Raw genomic sequence first — 27,895 nt, forward strand, 5'->3', positions numbered from 1 at the left:
ACTTTTACGGCTTGAAAAGTTCCGGACTATACATTTTTGTGTAATAGTTTTTAATTTCTCTCATAGATGTTTCCCCTGGGAAGCTTTGCGTAAAAAGAGGCTCGAGGCATGGACATGTAAAAAAACAAACCGCAAATACGTGGTGGCAACTTTTTTTCACAGGTTAACTCACGAGCTGATATTGGTCAATGTTGGGGGTGGAGCCGGGGCTTTCGGGGATTGTCTGTCAGACACACCCCACCACTGAAAATGTCCGGCAGTGGCCACTGATGATACCTCGGACTATGCCGAACATTTTCCAATATGTTCTAGCTCAATTTTGGAGGCGCACTGGCCCCGTTATAATGTGCCCGGCAGCTCAGACGCTATGGGCATGCGCATGGACCATATAATTTCCAGCTAGGCTGACGCCCCCCTCTCCCCGTGCTCCGGTCTATCAGCCGAAATTCACCGTGTTTTTTTTCTGTTTTGCCAAATTTAGGCAATTTTAAGATAAAGATTTTATCATGCGGTAGCACCATGTGACGAATCCCTTTTGTGAGTTTGTGAGGTTCTGAAACTGAGGCCTATATTGTGACTGAAAGCATCAAGCGCGTGAAGGATGCAACGTTGAGCAGGGATGATGCTCAGTGGCGCACCCAGGATTTGGCTTTTGGGGGGGGGGGGTTCTCACAATTTTTTCAAAACATGTTGGCCAAAAATCTTTGGCCGCAGAAAAAAATTAGGGTTTTTTTTCCGGGGGCGGACTATTTTGACGTTGGTGGCGCCACTTACACCCCTATTATATTACTCGAAAATAGGCCACAAACATATCACCCCAAGGTCAAATCGTCAAACACACAAAAAAAAACAAAAAAAAAACAAGGGGGGAGGGGGGGCTCAAGCCCCCCGAGCCCCCCTCCTTGGGTGCGCCACTGATGATGCTGACATCTGGCGCACTATCCTCACCTCACTCAGTCCAATGGGTCTTCTTTACCCAAGGACAACTTAGTTCCCCCACGTCATCAGCCTATACATACCCTTGTCAACCTTCAGGGCCACTCCCTTCATCCATACTACGCCTTACGGCTTATCTTCATCATGATGCAGCCACCCGCTGAAGTTCTGCTTGGACTCTATCCGACATGCCTCACTGATCAGCCAGCAGCCCCTGCTCAGCATATTGCATCCTAAGCACACGCTTCATTGCTTCCAATCACACCATATACTTCCCTTCATCTTTGGAAACCTTTCAGTCTCATGACGACAGCAGAGCATACTGCTGGAAATGTTGATCGAATTTCCCGCTTCCATCCCAGTTTCAAAACCTCACAAACTCACAAAAGAGATTTTTTTAACTGATTCACATAATCTACCGTAAATCTTTATCTTATCAGTGCAACCTTCACCATGCAAACCGTCAAATCTTAGGTCAAGTAAAAAAACACCAGTTGATCGTCCGGGTTTTTTTTCACAAAGAAGAGGATGAGGGGCTTTTTAAATTTTTTATTTTTATTTTATGGCTAAAATAGCAATGCTTAGTACACGATATGCACCTTAAGAAGGTGAGTCCCTTTTTATTTTCTGTGTAGTTGTCGACTATAATTGATGACCACAAAACCTTCTCAAAGCACTTATTGAACATTAGTAAATTTAATTTTAGAAGCATTTGAACTTCTGAAACATCTCTACAAATGTTTAAAATAACCCAAAAAATTGATGCAGCTTCAAAAAAGGATGCAGGCGGGGACGATCAACTTGTATTTTTTTTACTTTGCCTTTTAGACAATTACAATTTTATAATGAAAATCAAGCATTCCCCGAGAGACTCTTAGAAACGATAACACAATTTATTTGTTTGGTTGATTGGTTTTCGCTTCTTGATTACTACGAATTTCAACACGTCCGTAAAAGTACTGTTGAACTAGCTCCATGTGTTGAACTCAAATCAGTGCCCTACATTAAATTTTTAGTAAGTTAGAGGGTTTCATGTGGATTGCGGAATTTCGTCACGAACTACCGCACCAGACGACTAGTCATGTTGAATATACCGTTGACAGAGTTCGGGAACACGTCCGAATGACCTATGACGTATGCATTGCATTGCGCGCGTGTCGTCAAATCGACATGCATCTCTCGTGCATAACAACAGCAGTTATACAGTACATGTACATTGTACATGTACACAGTGCACTTGCACTCATAGTGACCGTTTTAGCCGATTTTCGGCTAACTTTGACAATTTTTTTGTTGAAAAACGAGTTTGACAGAAAATTTGACAGAATGGATTTTTTTGGCAGATTTCTGGCAGAATTCTGTAAAAATGGTTATTTGACAGAAAAACATAGTAAATTTGAATAAAAAGGTAGATTTGTTTACAAAAGCTTCAATCTTTTCAAACAAACCCTTGCATAATGGGACAGGTTGCCTTGTGTGCTGAGGTTCACTGGGAATCGGATTTCGTCGTTACGCAGGCCTCGTTTTGACACAAATTTACGTAATTTCATAACACCTTTATATCACTATAGATTGTTTTATAATGTAATTTGAACCTTAATTAAGGCAATATTACAACAATTTGATGCGATTTTAAGTGTTTATAATGTATTTCGAGTAATTCATGGGGATTTGGCAGATTTTTGATAAATCTGACAGATTTTTGAAGAGCATTTAGCAGAATTTGGCGGTGACCTTACGGTCACCCTGCATACAGTGCATTTGGTGCATGCATTGCACGCAGCGCCACTGATCAAAGTTCATGCATTGTATGTCAATGTGCGCATGTGGCAAAACTTGGATACTTTGGAAATGATCGGTTAGGAAAGCATGCAGCATATGATGGATTTCAGTCTTGATCACATCAAAAAATGGGTAAGTAATGAACACGCTCATGGCTGCTTTTTAAAAACTGTCTTGTGGTTGAACAACAAGCGATCACGACTGGTATGATCGGTAGGAAAAATAAACAGGTTTTGCTCAGAAATTTGCGTTATGTTTTTTTGCAACATTTTTCGTTAGCACCCCGCAAAGTCAAGGTTATGCCAACTACGCACAATATGTATCCTAATACCTATACCAACATGACCAAAGACACATGTTTGTATGGCGTTGTGAACCATGTCATGTTTTTGTCTCAGTTTAGTTGTAGTTGATGTACAAACTACAATGTTTTACATATTGAAGGACAGGTCTAAAGTAAGGAAATCAATTGTTAAATTGTTTTGTTTAACAAACATGATTCAATGATGATAAGTTTAATTTCTTTAAAATTAAATAAAAGGAAGAAATCTTTTTTTAAGGTGATTGTGTGGTCCAATATTATTATTATTATTATTATTATTATAATTATTTTCATTAAGATCTTTGTGTGTTTTTATCCTTCCAAAATACTAGCTTGAAATATCCAGCTCGCTAGGCTCATGACATGGGGAAATCTCCCCACGTCACGTCATGAGCCCAGTGAGCTGGATATTTCAAGCTACCAAAATACAACCGGAGTAATTGCAGAATACCCCGCCATTCGGAATAAATTCTCTGGCTACGAGGTTGGAATCACTGGAAAAGAAACAATTCAAGTCCATGCCAGCCACACGGACACTGAGTGGGGGTCCATTATTTGAGAACGAAGCAACACAAAAGGAATGGGAGTTGCTGAAAAATTTTAAGTCCAAACCAACCACCCTGTTGGCGGCTACGCGGATACGGAGTGGGAGTCCCCTTGAATATGCTTGAGAACGAAGCAACACAAAAGGAATGGGAGTTGCTGAAAAAATTCTAAGTCCAAACCAACTACCCTGTTGGCGGCTAGGCGGTTACGAAGTGGGAGTGCAATGGAGTATGACGCATAGTACATACAAGTAGCGCTGAGAATGTTTATTGAGGTCAACCAACCGTGACCTCGTAGCCGGCTACGAGGTGGATAGATCGAGTGGCGGGGTATTCTGCAATTGTGCCATACAACCAATGTTAGTACCAGTGCTTCCAGAAGTGTGTAAGTAAGATTAAGAGAGCATATAAAGTTACTTTCTGGAAGTAGGCCTATGGTCTTTTTATCTTTATAATGTACATGAGTTTTGCATTGGATGGAATTTTGTGCTGGGCGATTATGTATGAATATGTTGGGCACGTTCAGTCGATGTGCGCCCACGGCTGATCGCGTTGCGATATCGGTCAATCATGATGCTATCAGTCATGTCAGTCGATCACGCTGCCACGGGTTGAACACCTTTTCTTTTAAAAGGGTAAGTAAGTCTGAGGTATCAATCAACCCATCGCACAGCGCGATCGACCGATTTCGCAGATCGACCAATTGCGTCCATTCGCGTACATTGGGTTTTGTCTACCACTGACATAATCTCTAGGACAGTGACATAAAATCACTCTGACAATCAGGATGGCCTGAACAGTATGTACAGCACTTCAACACAAATGTAGAGTTTAGTTCTCATGTGCATCTAAGAAATCAATTGATTTCTGTCTCTGATGTGAGTACACATCAAGTCACTTTTCTCCCTGAGTAGACAAAAATAAGAAATTTCTCAAGACATTGAAAAGTTCAAAAACTTATACTTATTTTCCATTTACACCTTTCAGCTTAGTATTTTTAAGATAACTTGTGAACTTTCAACTTAACTGTAATGTCAATGACCCATTGCACTGAAACTCGATGAGCACTGTTAAAAAAAAAACACATTTACAGTAATTTACAACAATGAACCTTTTAAAAAAAATTACCAAAATGATTGTAAAAAGTACACTTAGGGCAGGAATCTTGAGGGCGAGTCCGAAAATTGAGACTCTCAATACTGTGTATGAGTCTGAGAGTCCCAAAACCTAAGGTATTGAAAACATGCAACAAAAGATAATAGACTGGCACATGAAACAACCAGTCCAACATCCCATTGGTATTCTGCATCAGTCAACTGTGTCAAAAGACACATCTGGTACCGGCCTCTATTTCTACACATCTCTCCATATCTGCCACCAGCTACTAAAAAGGTCAGTCTTTTCAAACAGTTGGACATACACCAGTCTAGTCTTAGGCTTCAAATTGAAATCACTTGGCTTCACTCTCAGGTGCAAAATATTGAAGAAAAATCTCCTTTAAAAAAATGAATTGAGACTTTAAACTTGGTATTCGAAGTACTGAGCACCTTGTCTTTGCGCAATGAAAATATTGGAGATCTTTGTCAGCTAAAGAGTGAGTAAAGTTGGCCTACAAAAATACAAAAAACAAATTTACAAAAAAAAAATCAAAACAAATCCCTAAAATGAATTCATATTTGTCATCTTAGCATAAAAGAAAAATATGCATGATTCAAGTTTTTATTTTATTTGCTGAAAAAAAAATAGCTAAAAAAATATTTGTGTCTGTCAAAATTTCTCTGGTGAACCAAATTTGGCCACGACATATACTTGTGTATTTATACAGCTGTACAGGCGCCTGTGCAGCTTGCATACACTGTACACGCACTGTGCATGGCCACGGGGTTTCAGAACCTTGCTATAGGCACATCATTAATAATGAGCTTATTTAACCTTACTTTGAGTTTCATAAGTTGCACAAAAATGCACATTTAAGTAACATTTCTGCTTGACATTGCATAGTAGAAATTATATAAAGATGGTAATTACCAGTTAAAATAACATTCTACAAAAAGCTTTTTCAAAGTAACTTTTATTCGCTTGTGCCAGTAAAAAATGGCTATGTTTTAAACAGGTCTATACATGTGCTAAAGCCATCGGGAGTACCTAGCCGTGTTGCATGATGAATGAGTCATGTAATTGGCTCAACCGGACTTTGGCTTCCCCCTGAAATGGCAGGGTTTAAGTTGCCTGTCGCCAAATCATTTTCCAGCAATGGTTTTCCTGTGCATATTACTGGACTGTACTTGGGCTGAGTAAAGAGAAAGGGGAAAACTTCATTCACGTTTCTTTTAGAACTAGAAAACTAGAAGTGAACAAAAGGACAAAATTATGTGAAGCTGTGCAGGTAAGGAAATCATGAATGGGGCAGTATAACTATTCGGCTGTATTTAGAGGGAGAATAACAATTAGCGTGGAAAAAACAGGTTTCTCTGTGTTCAGACTTACATTTGTATCAACACCATTATCAGCACACAAAATATTCCTGTAGATGTATTTTGTGCTTACCCCTCCTATGCAAACATCATTCTGTGCCAAGTTGTCCTTTCAGTCAAAATCAATCAGGCGACTGTTTTTAGCAGTTAAGAGCTCCCAGCCTACATAAAGCAGGATTGACTGACTGTGACTGTACAGCTATGCTTTAACTGAAGGTGATTGATAAGCCAGCTGTGCCAACCAGTTGCCTGCTTTTATCTGTTAACTGAATTTGACTAGTCACAGTGTTTGCTTAAAATATGATCTGACTGTTGATGACTAGCCTGTGTTAAAGGCATGGCAGGGGAAAAGGATTCATTTTTTTCACTGTCTACCTCCATGCTGTGACCGTTCATGTTCATTTTTAGGTTTTATACTGAATGTGAAAGCAGTGAAAGTTGCATTAGACAGGAAATCCTGCAGTCAGTACCTGGGAGACTGAATCAAATTACTCTAGTACATGTATGTCCTTTTTTTAAACAAAAAAAACCTTGACCCCCAGTATTATGCACAATTACATGCTTAAAATGTACATCTACATACCTGTAGTGTAAACAGCTTGATGAACTGTTTTATAAGGTGTACCTCATCCAAAAGGAAAGAAAATATATCCAGTGCTTTCGTTTATGTGCACATGTTGTCTATTATTGGTATGAATTGAAAGATCGCTGCAGGTGCAAGTATTAAAAATAATTTGTTATGAGGTGGATAAGTTCAGTTATAAGATAAGTTCAGGATTTTTTTTTTTTTGGGGGGGGGGAGGGCAGGTGTGGGTGGAGTGGCTTGCCCAAGAACTGTGTTCCATGATTCAGTGACTCATGTATTGAAAAGTGATACCTTCCTCATATATGTAAAAAGTCACAGCATTTCAAATTTCAGGGCAGGAAGGCCATTAATCCTAGATGACACCCCTTTTCAGAACAACAGCTTGTCCCTTGTCCTCTGCAAAAAGGCACCATGATCTCCTCCCAAAACCTTCCTGCATTGCATCCAAATCTTATCCGAATCTCTTTTCTCTCCAGATTTGGGCGTCTGTACACATGTCTCACTGAAACTACACTAAGTGCCGGCTGCAGCTATGGTGGGCTATAAACCCCACTTGGAGAGCCGTCTGTCCCCCCTGGATCATGGCGTCGCCGGGGCAGTCTCCGGTATGGCAACCAGAGCTCTCATGCAGCCCTTTGATGTCCTCAAGATACGATTCCAGGTAACCAGACTTTCATTTCCTCTTTAAGCTAATGGTGTTTTCAAAGCATTGACTACAAGCATTGGCATGGAAACAGGTCGTGACAAAAGAACGATCTGAGAGCGCGATATTATTTTTTTACTCAACAAAAATATTTCTATTTCCCTTGGAATGATATAAAACCTATATATTTTTTTGGTTTTAAAGATCATAGAGTCAAGAATGTTTAACTTGGCGGCAGGATTTTAAAGCTTGTCAGAGATTTTGAAGCTCGCCGTGGTGCCTGCTTTATTGTACAGGTTGGAGATTGTTAGGTTTCAAAATCCTCATGTCATACTAAGCAATTTTTGTATGCAGTTGTGAAATGCACTGCTAGAGAAAGGAATCCGTGGTAGAAAAAAACCCCGGGATGTTGAGTCAAAATTAGCAATTATTTCTGCATTAAACATCTCATTGAATTCAGCCCCTACTTTTTTTGCTTGTTACAGTTACAATTTGAGCCAGTACATGACCCTGGGGAATCTGTCCAGGGGTCGCGCGCCAAGTCCAAGTACACTGGTATCCTGCAGGCAGGACGTACTATCTACATAGAGGAAGGGACCGCTGCTTTCTGGAAAGGTCATGTCCCGGCCCAGGCTCTGTCCGTCGTCTTCGGAATGCTACAGGTAAAAACAAATCCAGAGAAGCTTCTTTGAAATACCGAACCACTGCAGGATGTTATAGATCGTATTTCAAACATAAAATTATGCAAGAAAATCTATTTCCTGCCTCATTTGTTTCATGTCGTGGATATTCACTGAACAAAGTTTTCTGTCAAACAATTTTGCCACAGAATTAAAATAAACAAAAGTGCCCAAAGTTGTACCATTATGCTTGCCATTGATATATTTACAGAAATGATTTCCAGTGTTTTGTATCTTTTTGTGCACACTTTGTTACGTTAACCAGTTAGCGCCGGAGGCTGTGATAACACTCACTGGCTGTTTTTATGCACAGGCACGGCTGACGGGTGAAGACGTCAAAATTGTCTCGACTCGCCTCCGGGTGACATCTAAACACGCAAATCCCTCGTGCCTTTTGTACACACTCACAAAGTCCCCACTAGTCTGGGGAGGCGGACCATGTGCTGTCCGTTGCTTGGGCCGTTGTGCACGGCCTATTGTTGTACAATTTACGCTCCAGTGCACATCCTAGGGTTTTGAAACATATGAGATTTCAGCAAGAAATATGGTACAGATACTGTTAAATCACTGATGCAAATCAGCATTTGTGGCGTTTGGCTGTAGGTCAGAAGTTGGCAGGGAAATTTTGCCTTTTAAAAATTATCAAAATTTTGGACAAAACTTAACCTGGTGCTAAGTGGTTAAAAAAAGAAAGCTTAATTCTCTATCAAAAGGTGAATTATGTCAATTTTATTTCATTTTTATTAAGGACAAAATAAGTGGCCCTTCTAAGATGTTCTCCTTAGAACTCAACTTACAGACATTTATGATGCATTCTAATATATTAATTTTTCCATCTTGACTTGACCTCTTTCAGTTCACAACTTTTGAATACCTCACGGAGACGGCCCATCCGTTTCTCTCCAAGGGGCTGTCCACCGGTATGGCCAAGCCGTTCTTCCACTTTGTGTGTGGGGGTGTGTCTGGGTGTGTGGCCACCTTTGCGTGCCAGCCCATCGATATTGTCAGGACGCGATTAGTTGCTCAGGGCGAACCTAAGGTATGAAGAGGCCTCTCTGTCAATGATGCCAATAACATGTCAAGACTAGTCAGTCGTTTTCTTTAAGTTTTGAGGTAATACCTTTTGTGTACACATTCCAGTCTTGAACTTGAGCTTGAACCTTCAGGGTATTTTGGCTAGAAACCCTGCCGAGACGCAACAGGGTGCAACAGACAAAATGAGAATTCTCCCAGATTAACAAGATCCTGTCAGGTCGAAAATCCCAAGGCCAGCCGGCCTCAGTCTGTGGTTGCCAACTGTAACAGGCTGAGGCTAGTATACAACAGCGGCAATGTCCAATGGAATAAACTCTCATTGTATCAGAATTGGCAGGTAATGCAATGGTATTGACGGCTCAATACTGCAAGGTCCCACAGAATTTTACACATGTTCCACAGTGTTGTGTCTGGCAGGGTTAGGGTTAAAGTGGGGAATATTAATGTTCAGGAAGGCTTGCGCATTGATATTCTTACATAATGATCGACCAAACGACGTCAGTGAGTTAAGATTAACTTATTCTTGTCGTGGAGTTTTTTGTCAATTCCTGCTGCAGTTGCACTATTCAAGCTGTGAATCAGTGCGTACGATGTACATGAAGATCATGGAGCATCAAACCCTTCATTTGTTTGATCAGTCACAGACAGTCAAAAATTCAATCCCGTTCCCTGCCATGCCTTTTACACAGGCTAGTCACCAACAGTCAGATCATATTTCTTATAGGCACTGTGACAGTCAAATTCCATCAACAGACAAAAAGCAGGTGACTGGTAGGCGCAGCTGGCTTATCAATCTCCTACAGTCAAAGCATAGCTATATCCCGTTTTATAACAATCACAGCCAGTCAATCCTGCTTTATGAAGGCAGGGAGCACTCAAGTGTTAGAAACAGTCACTTGATTTATTTTGACTGCTGGGCTAAGTTGTTGTAGTAGCACCATGTGGCAAAATCGCTTTTGTGAGTATGTGTGGTTTTGAAAAGAGTCAGAGGGTACTCAACATTTCAGACAGTATGCTCTGCCTGTCTTCAGGAGACTGAGGGATTCCAAAGGTGATTGAACTATTGGTAATGTTGTCAAACAGATTTCTAAAGATTCATTTCGTTTAAAAGAGACTGTATTTTATTATGCAGTTGTACCATTCCAGTCTTCAAGCAGTACGTATGATGTACGGAGAAGCCGGGGTGTTGACGTTCTTCAAGGGTCTACTGCCGACCATGCTGCAGGTTTTCCCACACGCTGGCTTCCAGTTTGGCTTCTATGCACTCTTCAAAAGAGTCTGGGAGGTTGTCATGGACCAGCCCGAGAAAACCTCTGGCATCCATGTACCAAGTGAGTGCTTTTCACTTTTGATGCCAGAGGGCGCTCTTTTTGCTAATCACTTTATTCAGATTTCGTAAATCTGTAGGGTTATTGGGCATTAGAATTGAGTAAAACACTAGTCATCTACACTCGGCGTCTGGTTTAATTACCAAAAAAAGAGACACTTTTTTGTGTGTGTACGTGTTCTTCATAACCCCCGAGGACAGACACACAAAGGGAGAACAACAGATCCTTTCAGTCCTCAGGAGTTGGGTCTTTTGTTCAAAATGGTTCTCTGTAGTAGGTTTGTGTGCTTAGTCTATGGGAGAGTGTTATATTACAGGGACAAAGGGAAACACAAAGCATTGTCCTCGGGTGTATAGTAAAACAAAAAAAAACAAGAAAATTGTATCCTATCGGTAATTAATCGTTCACAACTTGTTCTATACAGCGGCCTTGAAGTCCTTCACCTGTGGTGCCTTATCCGGCCTCTGTGCCAAAACAGCAGTCTACCCTCTAGACCTCGTCAAAAAACGCCTCCAAGTCCAGGGCTTCGAAGAGGCTCGGAAATCCTTCGGCAAAGTGCAGCGGTACAACAGCATGCTGCACTGTGTGGCGTGCACCGTGAAGGAAGAAGGCATAAGGGGCATGTACAAAGGACTCTGGCCGAGTACACTCAAAGCCATCGGAACTGTGGGCTTCACGTTTTGCTTTTACGAGAAGGCGTGCCACTTTCTAGAAAGACGATACTTGTAATTTCACTCTGATGTACAGTCTGTGCAGTGCCTGGTGCAATGTAGTTTTATCCTGAGGGATTCCTAGATATTTTTTTTTCTAATTGATTAATACATGCATGCATCGAAAGGAAACCAAATGAAGTGTCTTTTTTTTTGATAAACAGAAATACAGCTAATTGAGAAAGGTGATATTTTGTTATTTTAAGTTTGTGAATGTCAAAGAGCATTTGAAGATGCAGAAAACTTGAAATGCTACACAAGAAAAGCTACTTCGTGTCATCAGGAACAGTTGTCTCCCAAAGTCATTCATCTTAAGTTCATCACAAGTCCTTGCAAGTCAGTCACAAGTCAAATCACAAGCTTTTCAAACTGCGACAATGGCATACCTATTGTTCATCCCTTTTTACTTGTGCTTGAACTTCTCAAGTGATCTTTGATTTCGTTGTTAGGCCCAAAAAAAAAAATATTCGGTCTCTGGTCAGACCAAAGTTCCGGAATTGACGCGGCGACGCGGCTTTTTTTTTTTTTTTTTGCTTTTTTTTTTCTTTCTACAAGCTTGGATTGTACAGACAAGGTGGGGTACTATTTTGTTTTTTTGGTGTCCTCATGTACATTGATGTCCTCCATAATTCGCCTTGGTGCTTTCGATCATTTGCCTTGGTGCAATTTTCCATTCCTTGGTGCTCTTTGGTAAAAAAAAATGAGGAGGTGCGGCAATAGAGGGCGCTGTTGGAGCTACCGCGGAACATTTTGGAAAAAAAAAAGATTGACGCGCATGATTAAAATCGACGCGCGCGCTGACCAGAGACCGACTTATTTTTTTTTTTGGCCTTACCGAACTTGTAATGGAATCTATGCAAGTACCCATGGAATAAACTTTATATTGAGAACAATTTTGTGTAAGTATCCATATTTATGGATTGTATTAAAACAGTCGGACGCAACACTTTGGTTTCATTAGGTGTATTTGTACCTGCTTCATATAATGTCTCTGTTACTTGTGACTAGACTTGTGATTTACTTTTGATCGGACTTGTGATGGACTTGTGAGAGCCCCATAGGTGTGGCTCAAATACTGGACTTTCTCCATGTTGGGAGCAACACAGTGGTGATAGAAAACGTGAGGAAAAATTGTTTTTGAGGAAATCGAGATCGGGACTGTTTTTTAGTTGATATTCACTACGGAAGATACATACCTGGGCCCAATTTCACGGCGCTGCTAAGCACAAACATTTGCTTAGCACAAAAAAATCTGGCTTATAAAAGCAGGTTACCTGCCAAAACTCCATGTGATTTTCATGCTAAGCAAACAACAGCTGAGTACTAATCACGAGCAATGTACATCACATGGAGTTTTGGCTGGTAACCTGCCTTTATAAGCCAGAGTTTTTGTGCTAAGCAGCGCCGTGAAATTTGCCCCTGGTTATTTACCAGGAAAAATTGAATTCCGTTCCTGTACACGTCTAGTTAGCCTGTAATTTTCTGGTGAAATTTGCAGAAAGTCTGATTGTGGTATTTTTCAGGCAATCGTGGGTCGTGTACTTTTGACCTTTTGATTTTCCTTGGTTTTAAAGTATCTTCCACAGTGAATATTAAGTGAAAGAAAAAACAACTATTCTTCACGTTGCTATCACCACTGTGTGGCTCACAATACGGAGAATGTCCGGTATTGAGCCACATTTAGGGGCTATACCTGTGATGGGGCCATCTCTTTGTCGTCCTTGCAGTGGGCACTTGTGCAATGTTCTTATATTAGAAAGATGGCAGTAGACGTTTTGGCTTGATGTGTAATGGGCTTGATCACCGACTCACTATGATTGTTGCTTTTTCTTCCCAAGAAGCACGTCATTTTATTACGAGACACCGACTGTCGGGGTTTGTTTACATTAAAAATAAAGACTGAACATTTTGGAAGCTTATGACGTGTGGCCATTGAACAATCCGAAGAAAGGATGTTTGAACTATTTTTTTTATAGAAACTGACAAGGATTTTGATGAAGGTAACCAGTTGATGGTTGCAATGACTTCCAATGAGCACGCTCACTACCAAAGCGAAGACATATTTCAATCCCTTTTTCGTTTAAATATTCTGAAATGAGACCATCTAAAGTGTGTGGGAAGACTTTGTTTAAATGATTAATGTAAACATTGTGCTAAAATGATGTAAAAAACCCTCATGAGGTTTCAAAACAGGCCAAATTATTACCCATTAGAAGCACAGTGGTATTAGTGGGCTGTGACATTTTATGAGTTTTCTTCTTGCAATTATTTATTTCTTCATGAGGACATCTCAACCACAATGAGATTTACACAAGACTTGTCCCTGACAAAACTTAACTTTCATTTTCATATTTGAAATAAAAAAAGACTAGGCTTACCTAGTCGAGTTGAACCTGAATATCTCGGTACTCGTTGACTCAGTCAGTTCGTGACTCAGTTTGTAAGTGACTCAGTCTGTCAAAAGGACAGTAAGCTGACCCTTACGGTCCATCAAAAAGGCATGTACAGGTACATGTAAATTGGTTTTGACTTCCATTTCGGTTGTTACAAAATAATATTGGAAGCTGAGAGCATTGTTCCTTTTTTTTTTGTTTTTTTTATGGGCTCTGTACACAATTACCCACTCGACGGTAAGAAAGGGATAGTTGGGGAACACCACTTGGGAGAGACATTCGAACGCATTGCCGAAGACGCGTAACGCTCACGCAAAGACGCTATGGGTTTTGGTGCACATTCAGAATAAAACTAGTCGTGCCTGGTTCGAGCTGTATGCGCACCGCAACCAGTACGCGCATGAAGTGTGTCCCGTCCAAGGGGCTCTCGAAAGTGGTGAAAAAGCGCCCTCTCTAGTGAGCGCACGGAGCCCATACAAAATCAGGCATGCAACTTTTCCTCGGATCCGCTGATTTCCTCGTTTTTTTACTTCACATGAATGCCATTACAAATTGAAAAACACTGTACAATATTATGTCTTCTGTAGTTTGGAATTTCCTCATTTTTTTTCTAAATTCCCAGTTGCAAGCCTGAAAAATAGGGAATGCAAAGTTCTTGTTGAGTTAGGAAAGCTATACGACAAACTGTTCTTAGTGGGTCAGCGTGCTTGCCTGCTCACTAAAAGCCTATCCTGTTTGTGCGCGGAGCCCATACAAAAATAGGGAATGCAAAGTTCTCGTTCAGTTTGGAATGCTACACAACAAACTGTTCTTTGTGGGTCAGCGTGCTGCCCTGCTCACTAAAAGCCTATCCTGTTTGTGCGCGGAGCCCATACAAAAATAGGGAATGCAAAGTTCTCGTTCAGTTTGGAATGCTACACAACAAACTGTTCTTTGTGGGTCAGCGTGCTGCCCTGCTCACTAAAAGCCTATCCTGTTTGTCCGCGGAGCCCATACAAAAATAGGGAATGCAAAGTTCTCGTTCAGTTTGGAATGCTACACGACAAACTGTTCTTTGTGGGTCAGCGTGCTGCCCTGCTCACTAAAAGCCTATCCTGTTTGTGCGCGGAGCCCATACAAAAATAGGGAATGCAAAGTTCTCGTTCAGTTTGGAATGCTACACGACAAACTGTTCTTTGTGGGTCAGCATGCTGCCCTGCTCACTAAAAGCCTATCCTATTTGTGCGCGGAGCCCATACAAAAATAGGGAATGCAAAGTTCTCGTTCAGTTTGGAATGCTACACGACAAACTGTTCTTTGTGGGTCAGCATGCTGCCCTGCTCACTAAAAGCCTATCCTATTTGTGCGCGGAGCCCATACAAAATAGGGAATGCAAAGTTCTCGTTCAGTTTGGAATGCTACACAGCAAACTGTTCTTAGTGGGTCAGCGTGCTGCCCTGCTTACTAAAAGCATATCCTGATGTTCAAAACACCAAGTTCTGAGATCGTTTCTGAAATACTACACAAGATGTTTCCCATGAAATATTGTAAAACATTCTTTATTCGTACTATACATGATACAAGTACATCTGGAGTCAGTACAAATTTACACATCAATAAAGAGGAAATAAGAGGAAATCAGTTCAACAGACGTTTATATGTTAATAATGGCTGGTGGTTTTGGCTTAAAGCTTGAGTAGACCATTTGCAATTTGTGTATTTATTTCGTTTGAACCAACAAAAGTGCTCAAAATCTTAAGACGAATGCTTAAAGGTATAGTCCACATTTGTAATTTGTGCATTTTGTTCGTTTGAAGCAACAAACATGCTAAAAATCTAAAGACGGGTGCTGAACAACTAACCTGATGAAGTTTCAGCTCAGCTTCAGCTGTTTATTTCTAGAAAAACAACATTCTATGATCCAGATTTCAAATCAAAAGTTGCTGAATCATGTTTTGAATTGGGCCTGAATTCAGCATCCGAGACACGTGCTCACTGAGCCGACTGCAGCTACGCGATGTCGCGCACTGATCCGATGAATTAAAGCAATCGCGCGTGCGTGTGCGTCGTGTCAACGCTTGCGCGCGCTTCGCCGAATAAAAAAAACGAACTACTAACGGAACCTTCCAACAGTGCGTCTTTAAACACACCGTTGGAAAGGCATTCTTTCATTGATTTCTTCAAATTGACAGCATGCCAGAAAGAATAATTTTACAGGGAGTTTAGTCCCCTTACTATCTTTCAACCAAGTATGTTTTTCAACACTAATTACGTCAGTTACTTTTTGGATAGCTGCAAATGATGGACTGAGCTTTAACGACTATCTCCGAGTTCTGAGAAAATATTCTAGGATCTCAAATTGCGCCCGAAATCAGCATCCGAAACACGTTCTCATTCAGCCGATTGCAGCCACACGATGTCACGCACTGAACAGACGAATAATAGCAACCGTACATGTGTGTGCTTCGTGTCAACACTTCTAGCACCCATCCAAGGATTTGCACAACTACTACCGGAAATTTCCAAAAATGTGTCACTTGAAACATTTTTGGAAATGACCTTCTGTTATTGTTTTCTTCAGTTTGGAATCATTTTGCAGGGACTTTAGTGTCATTATTATCTTTAAAAGCAACTAAGCTTTTTAACAATAATTTGGTCAGTTACTTTTTGGATAGCTGCAAATGGTCCATTCTACCTTTAATGACTTAATTCCAGATTACTGAGTTCCAAAACAAGTGTTCTTAATAAACATTAAATCTTGCTCTTCGAATAGAGTTACGACAAGTTTACGAAAAAATAATTCTTTTTGGACACAAACATGAAGTAATGGTCAGAATATTACACCAGCACAAAAAATAATACTATTCAAACATGTACATAGTATATAAATATCTGATGGCGAGTATGAAGAATACTTATGTCTACGTAGAGATACCCTGTATGTGCATATGTAGTGCAGAATATCTGCACTATTTCTTTCTCATATATATCTACATCTGCCAGTTGCAATGTAAACTTTAATCAGAAACATAATAACAGATTCATCAAGGAAAAGCCGACAGAGCTCTATATCTTTTCACAGAGAATACAAACTTTTCACAGAGAATATATACATGACACCTGATTTTGTTTTATCACAGAATTATGTGCGACAGATAGTGCTGAATGACAGAAATTTACATACATACATAATAATTTATACTCTCCATTATAAATATCACTGACACAACTTTATTTGAGCATTGCAAGTAACTATAGTGTACATGTACATCTATAAAGACAGAAATATTACTACGGTCCTGTACATGGATTGTCAGATACAAATTAAGTATACATGTACTTCACATTTGCGGTGGTCTGATCACTCATAAGTATTGTTTGCCATGTGCTTATTTATAATTTTAAAACCCATTAATCATTCATTCTGTGTAGATTGCAGCAAATTGTCCAACACTGAACAAACAAAAATGAATGCCATTCGTCAATATGACAATATTTTTTTGAATAATTAAGACCTGAGAAGGATATATACATGAGAAGATTAATACTTGAATACCCGTGGTGGCAAGTTATGGATTGACAATTCCCGGCCCCCCTGAAAAATTTGAGAGTCTAAGAATTTAGACTCCAGGTCCCTCATTCCTCCCAATGAAAATTGATGCCCGTCATGTTGTAAAACTGCTCATTATACGGTCGATAGAACTCGGCCAGACAGGCCCGGACACGAGGATCCACAGGATTATGAGGGCGGCCTTTGGTTTTGCCGAGACATCTCACCTCCCCATTCTCGTCCGTTCTAAGGCAGGGAAAGCCCTTCGTCTCGTTGAAGACAAACGCCTTCTCCGTGAGTGTCCTGCTAATGTGCAGGAAGTCTTGTACTTTGCCCATCTCCGCGCCGGGATTGGCCACAAGGTTTTTCCCACTGACAAACAAGAACTGGTCGAGAGGGAAATACTTCAGCCATCTCGTCAGATGCACTGAGTACAGCCCGATGCCTATTGCGCTCCAACTCTCGTCCACGCTGCATTTTCTCGGGTCGAGCATGGCTTTCTCCTCAAAGGGCGTGGTCTTACCCTTTTCGAGGGACTGGGCGTGGTCGGAGATGGCCCGTGCCACAGGTTCACGCACAACCAGTAGAAATTTTACGTCTTGTGACATGCGATAGATGAGCTTTGGGACTTGCGGCGTCACAAAGTAGCTGGGCGTTTTCTCCACGGTCAGTTGATTTTCATACGAGTAGGGCATCGCCCTCCTGAAAAATAGCATCAGTAATTCTAAGGTAGTTTTGCTAGTAAGTAAAAAACCCTGCTAGGCATTTTCATGTGCTGATGTAAAATATATCACGAAGCAGTCATAGGCAATGTTAAACCAGTCATGTTTCAGTTAACCTGCTGTTTTTTAAAATTATTATCCTTTGTCCTTAACGGCTCTGTCAAACTGATCCCTGCATTAGGTTTGTTATTTTCAAGAGTACCGCATTTTTGTCAACAATTCGGTGTGAATTCCACTATTCGGTGTGGATTTTAAAACCCGATATTCGAAACCAACCTTAAAGCTATAGTCCATCATTTGCCGCTATTCGAAAAGTAACTGGCGTAATTATTGTTGAAAAACATACTTGGTTGAAAGATTTTGATTTAGATTTTGAGCACTTTTGTTGCTTCAAACGAACAAAATGCACAAATTACAAATGATGGACTTTATCTTTAAGCCGCCTGTTTTTTGTGTGTGACAATAGCTAATAGAAATATAAAGAAAACAATGGGAACATCCGTCAGCATTCAACTGCTCCATGGTCTCTGATTGTAACAACATTCACTCGTTAGCGGTCCTCTTGTTTCATGAATAGCCTGCCCATTCAACTGATCTGAGAGATCTCATCCATTTTCTGGAGTGTTTTTGGAAAGGCCCAGTGCTCATTGAATCCTGCAAACTATACCCAATCAACACGGAGGGCATTGCATGCAGCACCTCACTCCTCACTTTTTTGGGAGCTTCCCGAGAAATCAGATAACCGTTACTCGGTTTGAAAAAAAAATTAGGACAACCGGATTTTGAAATCTCTGATTTTTTCCACCACTCCTTATGATGATGTGTGTGAAAACTTGTGATGACTTTTATTTAGAACTCTGGCTTACCTGTACCACTCTAAGTCCCTTTCATAGAAACGATCGAAGAAATGCACCTCCTTCCCGCTAGCAGTAACTTCAGGGTGCGCTTTAAGGAAATTCAGCAGTGCTTGCGTTCCTCCCTTCTTGATTCCAATAATGATGACCTTCGGAAGCCGTCGTTTCCATTTACCTTGCGGTTTGAAGGCTGCCCTCTCTGGCACCAAGTCCAAATCATCGTCCGCCTCGTCGTAAACACTTGACCACGAGGACAAAGAGGAAAGATCATCTTGATTTGTCGGTGAAGGGTTTTGAGGTTGAAGGAGTTGATGAACGAATACTGTCTGTTTCACAGCAGCAATGCCCACAGATTGTGTGGCATTCACTGAAGGTTCTGGCATTCTTGTGTTAGCTTTGATCTTGGCAAAGATTGGCATTTTGTGGAACGACGGACTGTTCGATGTCTTCAGTTTCGGAGGTGCTTCTGTTCTGCTTTTGCAGCAGTTGAGTGAATACATGTAGGTTGATAGGATAGCCACGCAACATACCGCTACCAGTATACCGACTCTCTTCTTTCTCAGGGAACAACAAGCCTGTCCCGGGCCAGGTGGGATCTTATCCACCGCCATGATCTCGAACCTGTATTCATGCAATTGGTAAAATGCAAAAATAGAAAAATGAAATCTCTTTTACACAGTTTGCAGTGTGGGAGACATCCATTGGTGTACATCATGATTTAAAGCTACAGCCCATCATTTGCAGCTATCCAAAAAGTAACTGACGTAATTATTGCTGAAAAACACACTTGATTGAAAGATAGTAAGGGGACTAAAACTCCCTGTGAAATTATTCTTTCTAGCAAGCTGTCATTTTAAAGAAATATAAACGAAAGAAGGCATTTCCCCGTTGGAAATTGCCGTAAGTAGTTGTTTTTTTTATATTCGGCGAAGCGCGCGCAAGCGTTGGCACTACGCACACGCGCGCAGCTGCTATAATTCTCTAAAAACACGTTAAAATTGTGCAGCAGCAGAATTCCAGTCAAACCAGTGAGTTTGGCGGTTTTGAGACATCATCTTTTATTGAAAAAAAAACTTTTTCATTTTGCCGACGCGCATGGCTACAGCGACGCGCGCGCATACCAGAAACCGGAGACTTTTTTTTTTGGCCTTACCTAGTCGAGTTGAACCTGAATATCTCGGTACTCGGTGACTCAGTCAGTTCGTGACTCAGTTTGTAAGTGACTCAGTCTGTCAAAAGGACAGAAAGCTGACCCTTACGGTCCATCAAAAAGGGATGTACAGGTACATATAAATTGGTTTTGACTTCCATTTCGGTTGTTACAAAATAATATTGGAAGCCAAGAGCATTGTTCATGTTTTTTTATGGGCTCTGTACACAATTACCCCCTCAACGGTAAGAAAGGGATAGTTGGGGGACTCCACTTGGGAGAGACATTCGAACGCATTGCCGAAGACGCGTAACGCTCACGCAAAGACGCCATGGGCTTGTGCACATTCAGAATTAAAATCAGTCGTGCCTGCTTCGAGCTGTATGCGCACCGCAACCAGTACGTGCATGCTGTGTGTCCCGTCCAAGGGGCTCTCGAAAGTGGTGAAAAAGCGCCCTCTCTAGTGAGCGCACGGAGCCCATACAAAAATCAGGCATGCAACTTTTCCTCGGATCCGCTGATGTCACACCATGGGTCTGTTTTTCCCATGGAGGACAGTAGTGGATATATTTGTACAAATCAGCAGGACAGAAAATCAAACTCCGGACGGCAAAATGTGTATGATCAAGACAAAATACTATTTAATTACGACAAATAAATATATTAAACAAACGGAAATTTACTATGTACAAATTATTTCAATTGAATTATGCCACTATATGAATTACTTATATTTTGAGTGACGGATACTCAACTATATCATGGCATTATAAGGATCCTGTATTATGTGTTATACGGCCGTTTCCAATACCCCAAAACAAATGCAATCACCCCCCTAAACAGTCACTGTTCAAAACCTTTTGAAGGACTTGCTGTGTTCAAAGCTCACTTGTGACACGGGTGGTCGATTTGGAGCACCAGTCACACACACAACATCCCTCCGGCGCTTTGACGATCCCACTAAGGCGGATGAACTCCGGGCTTGGGGAACTTGGGTGACCTCTCCGGGCCTTGGAATCTGGCTCGATGCCTGGCCCACACAGGACTCGGTTCCGAATCTTCCTCCTGACTCTCTCGGTAGACCGTGAGCTAGTCTTGGGAGTTGACTTACTGTTGTTCACACAGAACAAGCTATCTGGTTCACCAAGAACCTAGGAATTCACTATTCCCACAGGGAAAAGCCCTTTAAAAAAAGGTTAAACATAATTCACAGTGAAAATTAGAGTGCCTACCGACTTATGATCAAATTTACATTCGCTCCATGCTCAAGCTAAATTTCTGGAATGAAAATGGCATTCAAAATCTTCAAAAATTCTTACAATTTATCTTACTTCATCAACTATATTAATTTTAATGAAAATAAACTTGATTACCAAAGGCAATTCCATACATCAATCTCTAAAGATTAACTTCAAAATGCACCATTTCTGGACTATCACAATTCTCCCAAAATATTCATAATTTCTGTGTTATGCACTTCTATTACTGAATTATATTGTATAAAGCAGGATGAAATAAAACTTACAGTTTGCAGGATAAACTGGCTTTTTAAATCATGGGCCACGCCCTGGTACACACAGTACCACTGTATATACATGTACATGTACATGTACATGTACTCACACAGGACTGCACACAGCGAAGTCTAGAATAGCAGTGCCCTGGGGAATGCACATGGCATCCAAGTCCTAACAAAATTATTCAACCATGGCATTAATTTGCATACTGTCATTTGCATAAGAAAGATTTAGCTCTGCTGTACACTCTGGGTAGCCTCAATTCTGGATGGGGGAGAATTAAATTAACTTGTGCTAAAATAAATGTATAAGTGAAAATCCCATAATTAATTACATTAATAAACACAATGATAAATACAAAAATTGAAACATTATTTAAAAATATAAATCACACTTTGTGACAGCTGATTTCCTCGTTTTTTTACTTCACATGAATACCATTACAAATAGAAAAACACTGTCCAATGTCTTCTGTAGTTTGGAATTTCCTCATTTTTTTTCTAAATTCCCAGTTGCAAGCCTGAAAAATAGGGAATGCAAAGTTCTCATTCAGTTTGGAATGCTACACAACAAACTGTTCTTAGTGGGTCAGCGTGCAGCCCTGCTCACTAAAAGCATATCCTGATGTTCAAAACACCAAGTTCTGAGATCGTTTCTGAAATACTACACAAGATGTTTCCCATGAAATATTGTAAAACATTCTTTATTCGTACTATACATGATACAAGTACATCTGGAGTCAGTACAAATTTACACCTCAATTAAGAGGAAATAAGAGGAAGTAAGTTCCACAGACGTTTATAAGTTAATGGCTGGTGGTTTTGGCTTAAAGGTAGAATAGACCATTTGCAATTTGTGTATTTATTTTGTTTGAACCAACAAAAGTGCTCAAAATCTAAAGACGGATGCTTAACGACTATCCTGATGAACTTTGAGCTCTCTGCATGCTGTATATTCCGAGAAAATATTCTAGGATCTCAAATTGCGCCCGAAATCAGCATCCGGAACACGTTCTCATTCAGCCGATTGCAGCTACGCGATGTCACGCACTGAACTGACGAATAATAGCAACCGTGCATGTGTGTGCTTCGTGTCAACGCTTCTAGCACCCATCCAAGGATTTGAACAACTACTACCGGAAATTTCCAAAAATGTGTCACTTGAAACATTTTTGTTTTCTTCACAACAACAGCATGTCCGAAGGAATCATTTTGCAGGGAGTTTAGTGTCATTACTATCTTTAAACCAAGTAAGTTTTTTAACAATAATTTGGTCAGTTACTTTTTGGATAGCTGCAAATGGTCCATTCTACCTTTAATGACTTAATTCCAGATTACTGAGTTCCAGAACAAGTGTTCTTAATCAACATTAAATCTTGCTCTTCGAATAGAGTTATGACAAGTTTACGAAAAAATAATTCTTTTTGGACAGAAACATGAAGTACTGGTCAGAATATTACACCAGCACAAAAAAATAATAATACTATACAAACATCTTCATAGTATATAAATATCTGATGTTGACTATGAAGAATACTTATGTCTACGTAGAGATACCCTGTATGTGCATATGTAGTGCAGAATATCTGCACTATTTCTTTCTCATATATATCTACATCTGCATGCACATTGCCAGTTGCAATGTAAACTTTAATCGGAAACATAATAACAGATTCATCAAGGAAAAGCCGACAGAGCTCTATATCTTTTCACAGAGAATACAAACTTTTCACAGAGAATATATACATGACACCTGATTTTGTTACATCACAGAATTATGTGCGACAGATAGTGCTGAATGACAGAAATTTACATACATACATAATAATTTATACTCTCCATTATAAATATCACTGACACAACTTTATTTGAGCATTGCAAGTAACTATAGTGTACATGTGTATCTATAAAGACAGAAATATTACTACGGTCCTGTACATGGATTGTCAGATACAAATTAAGTATACATGTACTTCACATTTGCGGTGGTCTGATCACTCATAAGTATTTTTTGCCATGTGCTTATTTATAATTTTAAAACCCATTAATCATTCATTCTGTGTAGATTGCAGCAAATTGTCCAACACTGAACAAACAAAAATGAATGCCATTCGTCAATATGACAATTTTTTTGGAATAATTAAGACCTGAGAAGGATATATACATGAGAAGATTGATACTTGAATACCCGTGGTGGCAAGTTATGGATTGACAATTCCCGGCCCCCTGAAAAATTTGAGAGTCTTAAGAATTTAGACTCCAAGTCCCTCATTCCTCCCAATGAAAATTGATGCCCGTCATGTTGTAAAACTGTTCATTATACGGTCGATAGAACTCGGCCAGACAGGCCCGGACACGAGGATCCACAGGATTATGAGGGCGGCCTTTGGTTTTGCCAAGACATCTCACCTCCCCATTCTCGTCCGTTCTAAGGCAGGGAAAGCCCTTCGTCTCGTTGAAGACAAACGACTTCTCTGTCAGCGTCCTGCTGATGTGTAGGAAGTCTTGCACTTTGCCCATCTCCTCGCCGGGATTGGCCACAAGGTTTTTCCCGCTGACAAACAAGAACTGGTCGAGGGGGAAATACTTCAGCCATCTCGTCAGATGCACTGAGTACAGCCCGATGCCTATTGCGCTCCAACTCTCGTCCACGCTGCATTTTCTCGGGTCGAGCATGGCTTTCTCCTCAAAGGGCGTGGTCTTACCCTTTTGGAGGGACTGGGCGTGGTCGGAGATGGCCCGTGCCACAGGGTCCCGCACAACCAGTAGGAATTTTACGTCTTGTGACATGCGATAGATGAGCTTTGGGACTTGCGGCGTCACAAAGTAGCTGGGCGTTTTCTCCACGGTCAGTTGATTTTCATACGAGTAGGGCATCGCCCTCCTGAAAAATAGCATCAGTAATTCTAAGGTAGTTTTGCTAGTAAGTAAAAAACCCTGCTAGGCACTTTCATGTGCTGATGTAAAATATATCACGAAGCAGTCATAAGCAATGTTAAACCAGTCATGTTTCAGTTAACCTGCTGTTTTAAAAAATTATTATCCTTTGTCCTTAACGGCTCTGTCAAACTGATCCCTGCATTTGGTTTGTTATTTTCAAGAATACCACATTTTTTGTTTTGCGATGCTGCGTTCTCATATATCACAATAATACTACAATACATCATTACACCCCAGCTTGTGATGGACTTGTCGTGACTTATGAATAGTGGTGGGATTAAAATCAGAATTGTCAACAATTCGGTGTGAATTCCACTATTCGGTGTGGATTTTGAAAACCGGATTTTCGAAATCAACCTTAAGCCGCCTGTTTTTTGTGTGACAAAAGCTATTGAAATATAAAGAAAACAATGGGAACATCCGTCAGCTCCATGGTCTCTAATTGTAACAACATTCACTCGTTAGCGGTCCTCTTGTTTCATGAATAGCCTGCCCATTCAACTGATCAGAGAGATCTCATCCATTTTCTGGAGTGTTTTTGGAAAGGCCCAGTGCTCATTGAATCCTGCAAACTATACCCAATCAACACGGAGGGCATTGCATGCAGCACCTCACTCCTCACTTTTTTGGGAGCTTCCCGAGAAATCAGATAACCGTTACTCGGTTTGAAAAAAAAAATTAGGACAACCGGATTTTGAAATCTCTGATTTTTCCCACCACTCCTTATGATGATGTGTGTGAAAACTTGTGATGACTTTTATTTAGAACTCTGGCTTACCTGTACCACTCTAAGCCCCTTTCATAGAAACGATCGAAGAAATGCACCTCCTTCCCGCTAACAGTTACTTGGGGGTGCGCTTTAAGGAAATTCAGCAGTGCTCGCGTTCCTCCTTTCTTGATTCCAATAATGATGACCTTCGGAAGCCGTCGTTTCCATTTACCTTGCGGTTTGAAGGCTGCCCTCTCTGGCACCAAGTCCAAATCATCGTCCGCCTCGTCGTAAACACTTGACCACGAGGACAAAGAGGACAGATCATCTTGATTTGTCGGTGAAGGGTTTTGAGGTTGAAGGAGTTGATGAACGAATACCGTCTGTTTCACAGCAGCAACGCCCTCAGATTGTGTGGCATTCACTGAAGGTTCTGGCATTCTTGTGTTTGATTTGATCTTGGCGAAGATTGGCATTTTGTGGAACGACGGACTGTTCGATGTCTTCAGTTTCAGAGGTGCTTCTGTTCTGCTTTTGCAGCAGTTGAGTGAATACATGTAGGTTGATAGGATAGCCACGCAACATACCGCTACCAGTATGCCGACTCTCTTCTTGCTCAGGGAACAACAAGCTTGTCCCGGGCCAGGTGGGATCTTATCCACCGTCATGATCTAGAACCTGTATTCATGCAATTGGTAAAATGCAAAAATAGAAAAATGAAATCTCTTTTACACAGTTTGCAGTGTGGGAGACATCCATTGGTGTACATCATGATTTAAAGCTACAGTCCATCATTTGCAGCTATCCAAAAAGTAACCGACGTAATTATTGCTGAAAAACACACTTGGTTGAAAGATAGTAAGGGGACTAAACTCCCTGTGCAATTATTCTTTCTGGCAAGCTGTCATTTTGAAGAAATATTAACGAAAGAAGGCCTTTCCAATGGTGCGTCTTAAGACACACTGTTGGAAATTGCCGTTAGTAGTTGTTTTTTTTTATATTCGGCGAAGCGCGCGCAAGCGTTGGCACTATGCACACGCGCGCAGTTGCTATAATTCGTCGGATCGGTGCGCGACATCGCATAGCTGCATTCGGCTGAGAGAATGTGTCTTGAACGCTGAATTCAGGCTCAATTCAAAACATGGTTCAACAACTTTTGATATGAAATCGAGATCCTAGAATGCTGTTTTTCTCGGAATATACAGCTGAAGCTGAGCTGAAACTTCATCAGGCTAGTTGTTCAGCACCCTTTGAGATTTTGAGTATGCTTGTTGCTTCAAATGAACAAAATGCACAAATTACAAATGATGGACTATACCTTTAACTCATGACATGCATGATGGGGTTTTCTTTACTCTTCCTATTCTTATTTTAGTAGGCCAAACATTACACAAAACACCACTGTCATGACTGTATGCCTGGTTTGTAACACAAAACAGAGAGAATATTTCTATGATACAATATTATTTTTCAATTAGTAAAAAATGTGATATTGCAGCGATAGTGTTGTGTAAGGCCCTGTCAAAGGTGGGGGGTATTGATTCCTCATTATGCTTGTGGCACTGGCAGGTCAAGTTTATCATTATGCAGGTAAATTATTGACATCATAATGATACATTTATTTATGTCAAAATTAGAAAAGGCGATGGACAAAAACATGTACATGTAGAACTTTGTCAAACTTTGATTTTCACATTTAGGCTTAGTTTGTAGTTTATTTTTGCTTTAGAAGCATACTCACCCTCTTTTATAGGCTAATCAGAAAGTGCTGCCTTTTTCAGATTTCTATTTTTCGTGAAATTTCCAGATTCGTTTGCACACGTTCGCGTATCAATATTTCAACATGAAATTTCACAAAAAATAGACATCTGAAAAAGGCAGCACTTTCTGATTAGCCTTTAAAGAGGGTGAGTAAAGCAAAAATTAACTACAAATGCAAACTAGCCTAAGCCTAAATGTGAAAATCAAAATTTGACAAAGTTCTACATGTTTTTGTACATGTTCCAAGAGTGGCCTTTATTTACGGAGGTAGTCCAGTAAATTGGCCACATTTATGGGCCTAAGTCAAGAGCTCATGATCATGAGCTATAAACACTCTATGCTACATGTACATGTAGGGGGATACGGTACATGCACTTGTACGCATGCACATACTATCATTTCGCTTGTACCGTACCCCCCGCGGCGCGCTCCGAGCGAACCGAAAATCATCGCTCGATCATATGCGTGCACGTTTCAAGTGTCAGGTTGGCTCAGTGCGGAAAGGGCATATTTTTCATCATTTTGGCCTAAAAACCGACAGAATCCACCTATGTTAGTTCTGCGCATGATACGCGAGTATGTCAAGAGATAAAGTACGGAGTATAGGCATGATAGGGGCAAACTGTGCAGCGGTTCTGTGTGAAATGTCTCCATTTTGATGGACGTTTTTGTACTTTATTAGTGTTTTGTGCTGCAGGCAATTTTGCGGGCTTCTTGATCTATGAGGCTCCACTACGTGGAGCCTCATGTCATACTCATAGTTCTAGGAGTACATGTAGGTAGGATTCTTGACTCTCCATAAACTTTGTACACAACCGTGAACTGCACGAAGTGGCCGTTAGTGGCGTCAGGTTGCAACAGATCATCCAAGGAGATAATTAGGGTTCAAGTAAGTTATGACGGTTCCTTACTTACTATTCTATATGGTACCGTCGATCGACTACATTACCCGCAGTATTTTCATCTTTTCATCGTTGTTTCCGTCCTTGTTTTAGTTCTCCGCTCCCGCTGCAGCTGTTGGATGAGAATCAATTATTGTATAGCGCCCTCTATAGGTAATCAATATCCTCCGCTCCGCGCATTAATTATTACTATACCTCATACATATTCATGATCGAGAGCCGAACGTTCACTGGTCAATTCACCATCACGTGCCAGATGTTATTCTTGCTGTTTACCAGACGCGCGCAATCCTCGCGCGCGCGCGCGAGGATTCACGCACATTGTAATTACGCATGCGTAGTAGACTGTCGCATGGGTTACCCGCATTGATCTCCATA

The 27,895-nt window shown here is 40.7% G+C and overlaps 3 protein-coding genes across 5 annotated transcripts; 1 reads left to right on the forward strand and 2 right to left on the reverse strand.

Annotated features, from left to right (window-relative positions):
- The first annotated feature begins 2,685 nt into the window (after positions 1–2,685).
- LOC119738218 (mitochondrial thiamine pyrophosphate carrier-like) lies at positions 2,686–11,248 on the forward strand. 2 transcript variants are annotated; one of them, XM_038213002.1, is made up of 6 exons: positions 2,686–2,850; positions 7,122–7,306; positions 7,774–7,950; positions 8,825–9,007; positions 10,136–10,334; positions 10,756–11,248. In XM_038213002.1, exons 2-6 carry the CDS (start codon positions 7,178–7,180, stop codon positions 11,058–11,060), a joined length of 993 nt encoding a protein of 330 aa, XP_038068930.1. In that variant the 5' UTR covers positions 2,686–2,850; positions 7,122–7,177; the 3' UTR covers positions 11,061–11,248. The 2 variants fall into 2 exon arrangements, with proteins under 2 accessions (XP_038068930.1, XP_038068931.1); XM_038213003.1 differs by lacking the exon at positions 2,686–2,850 and adding an exon at positions 5,160–5,179.
- Positions 11,249–16,085: 4,837 nt separating this feature from the next.
- Positions 16,086–21,332, reverse strand: LOC119737502 (heparan sulfate glucosamine 3-O-sulfotransferase 6-like). Of its 2 annotated transcripts, none has more exons than XM_038211914.1 (3): positions 21,215–21,332; positions 18,552–19,160; positions 16,086–17,665 (listed from the first exon to the last, which is right to left on the reverse strand). In XM_038211914.1, the coding sequence occupies exons 2-3, from the start codon at positions 19,148–19,150 to the stop codon at positions 17,050–17,052; spliced, it is 1,215 nt and encodes a 404-aa protein (XP_038067842.1). In that variant the 5' UTR covers positions 19,151–19,160; positions 21,215–21,332; the 3' UTR covers positions 16,086–17,049. The 2 variants fall into 2 exon arrangements, with proteins under 2 accessions (XP_038067842.1, XP_038067843.1); XM_038211915.1 differs by lacking the exon at positions 21,215–21,332 and adding an exon at positions 19,693–19,938.
- On the reverse strand, positions 20,309–27,672 carry LOC119737501 (heparan sulfate glucosamine 3-O-sulfotransferase 6-like). The gene is made up of 3 exons (XM_038211913.1): positions 27,531–27,672; positions 24,924–25,532; positions 20,309–24,089 (listed from the first exon to the last, which is right to left on the reverse strand). Exons 2-3 carry the CDS (start codon positions 25,520–25,522, stop codon positions 23,474–23,476), a joined length of 1,215 nt encoding a protein of 404 aa, XP_038067841.1. The 5' UTR covers positions 25,523–25,532; positions 27,531–27,672; the 3' UTR covers positions 20,309–23,473.
- Between the last annotated feature and the right edge of the window lie 223 nt (positions 27,673–27,895).

Source organism: Patiria miniata, unplaced genomic scaffold (genome assembly GCF_015706575.1).
Source record: "Patiria miniata isolate m_02_andy unplaced genomic scaffold, ASM1570657v1 HiC_scaffold_3, whole genome shotgun sequence".
Taxonomy (NCBI): Eukaryota; Metazoa; Echinodermata; class Asteroidea; order Valvatida; family Asterinidae; genus Patiria; species Patiria miniata.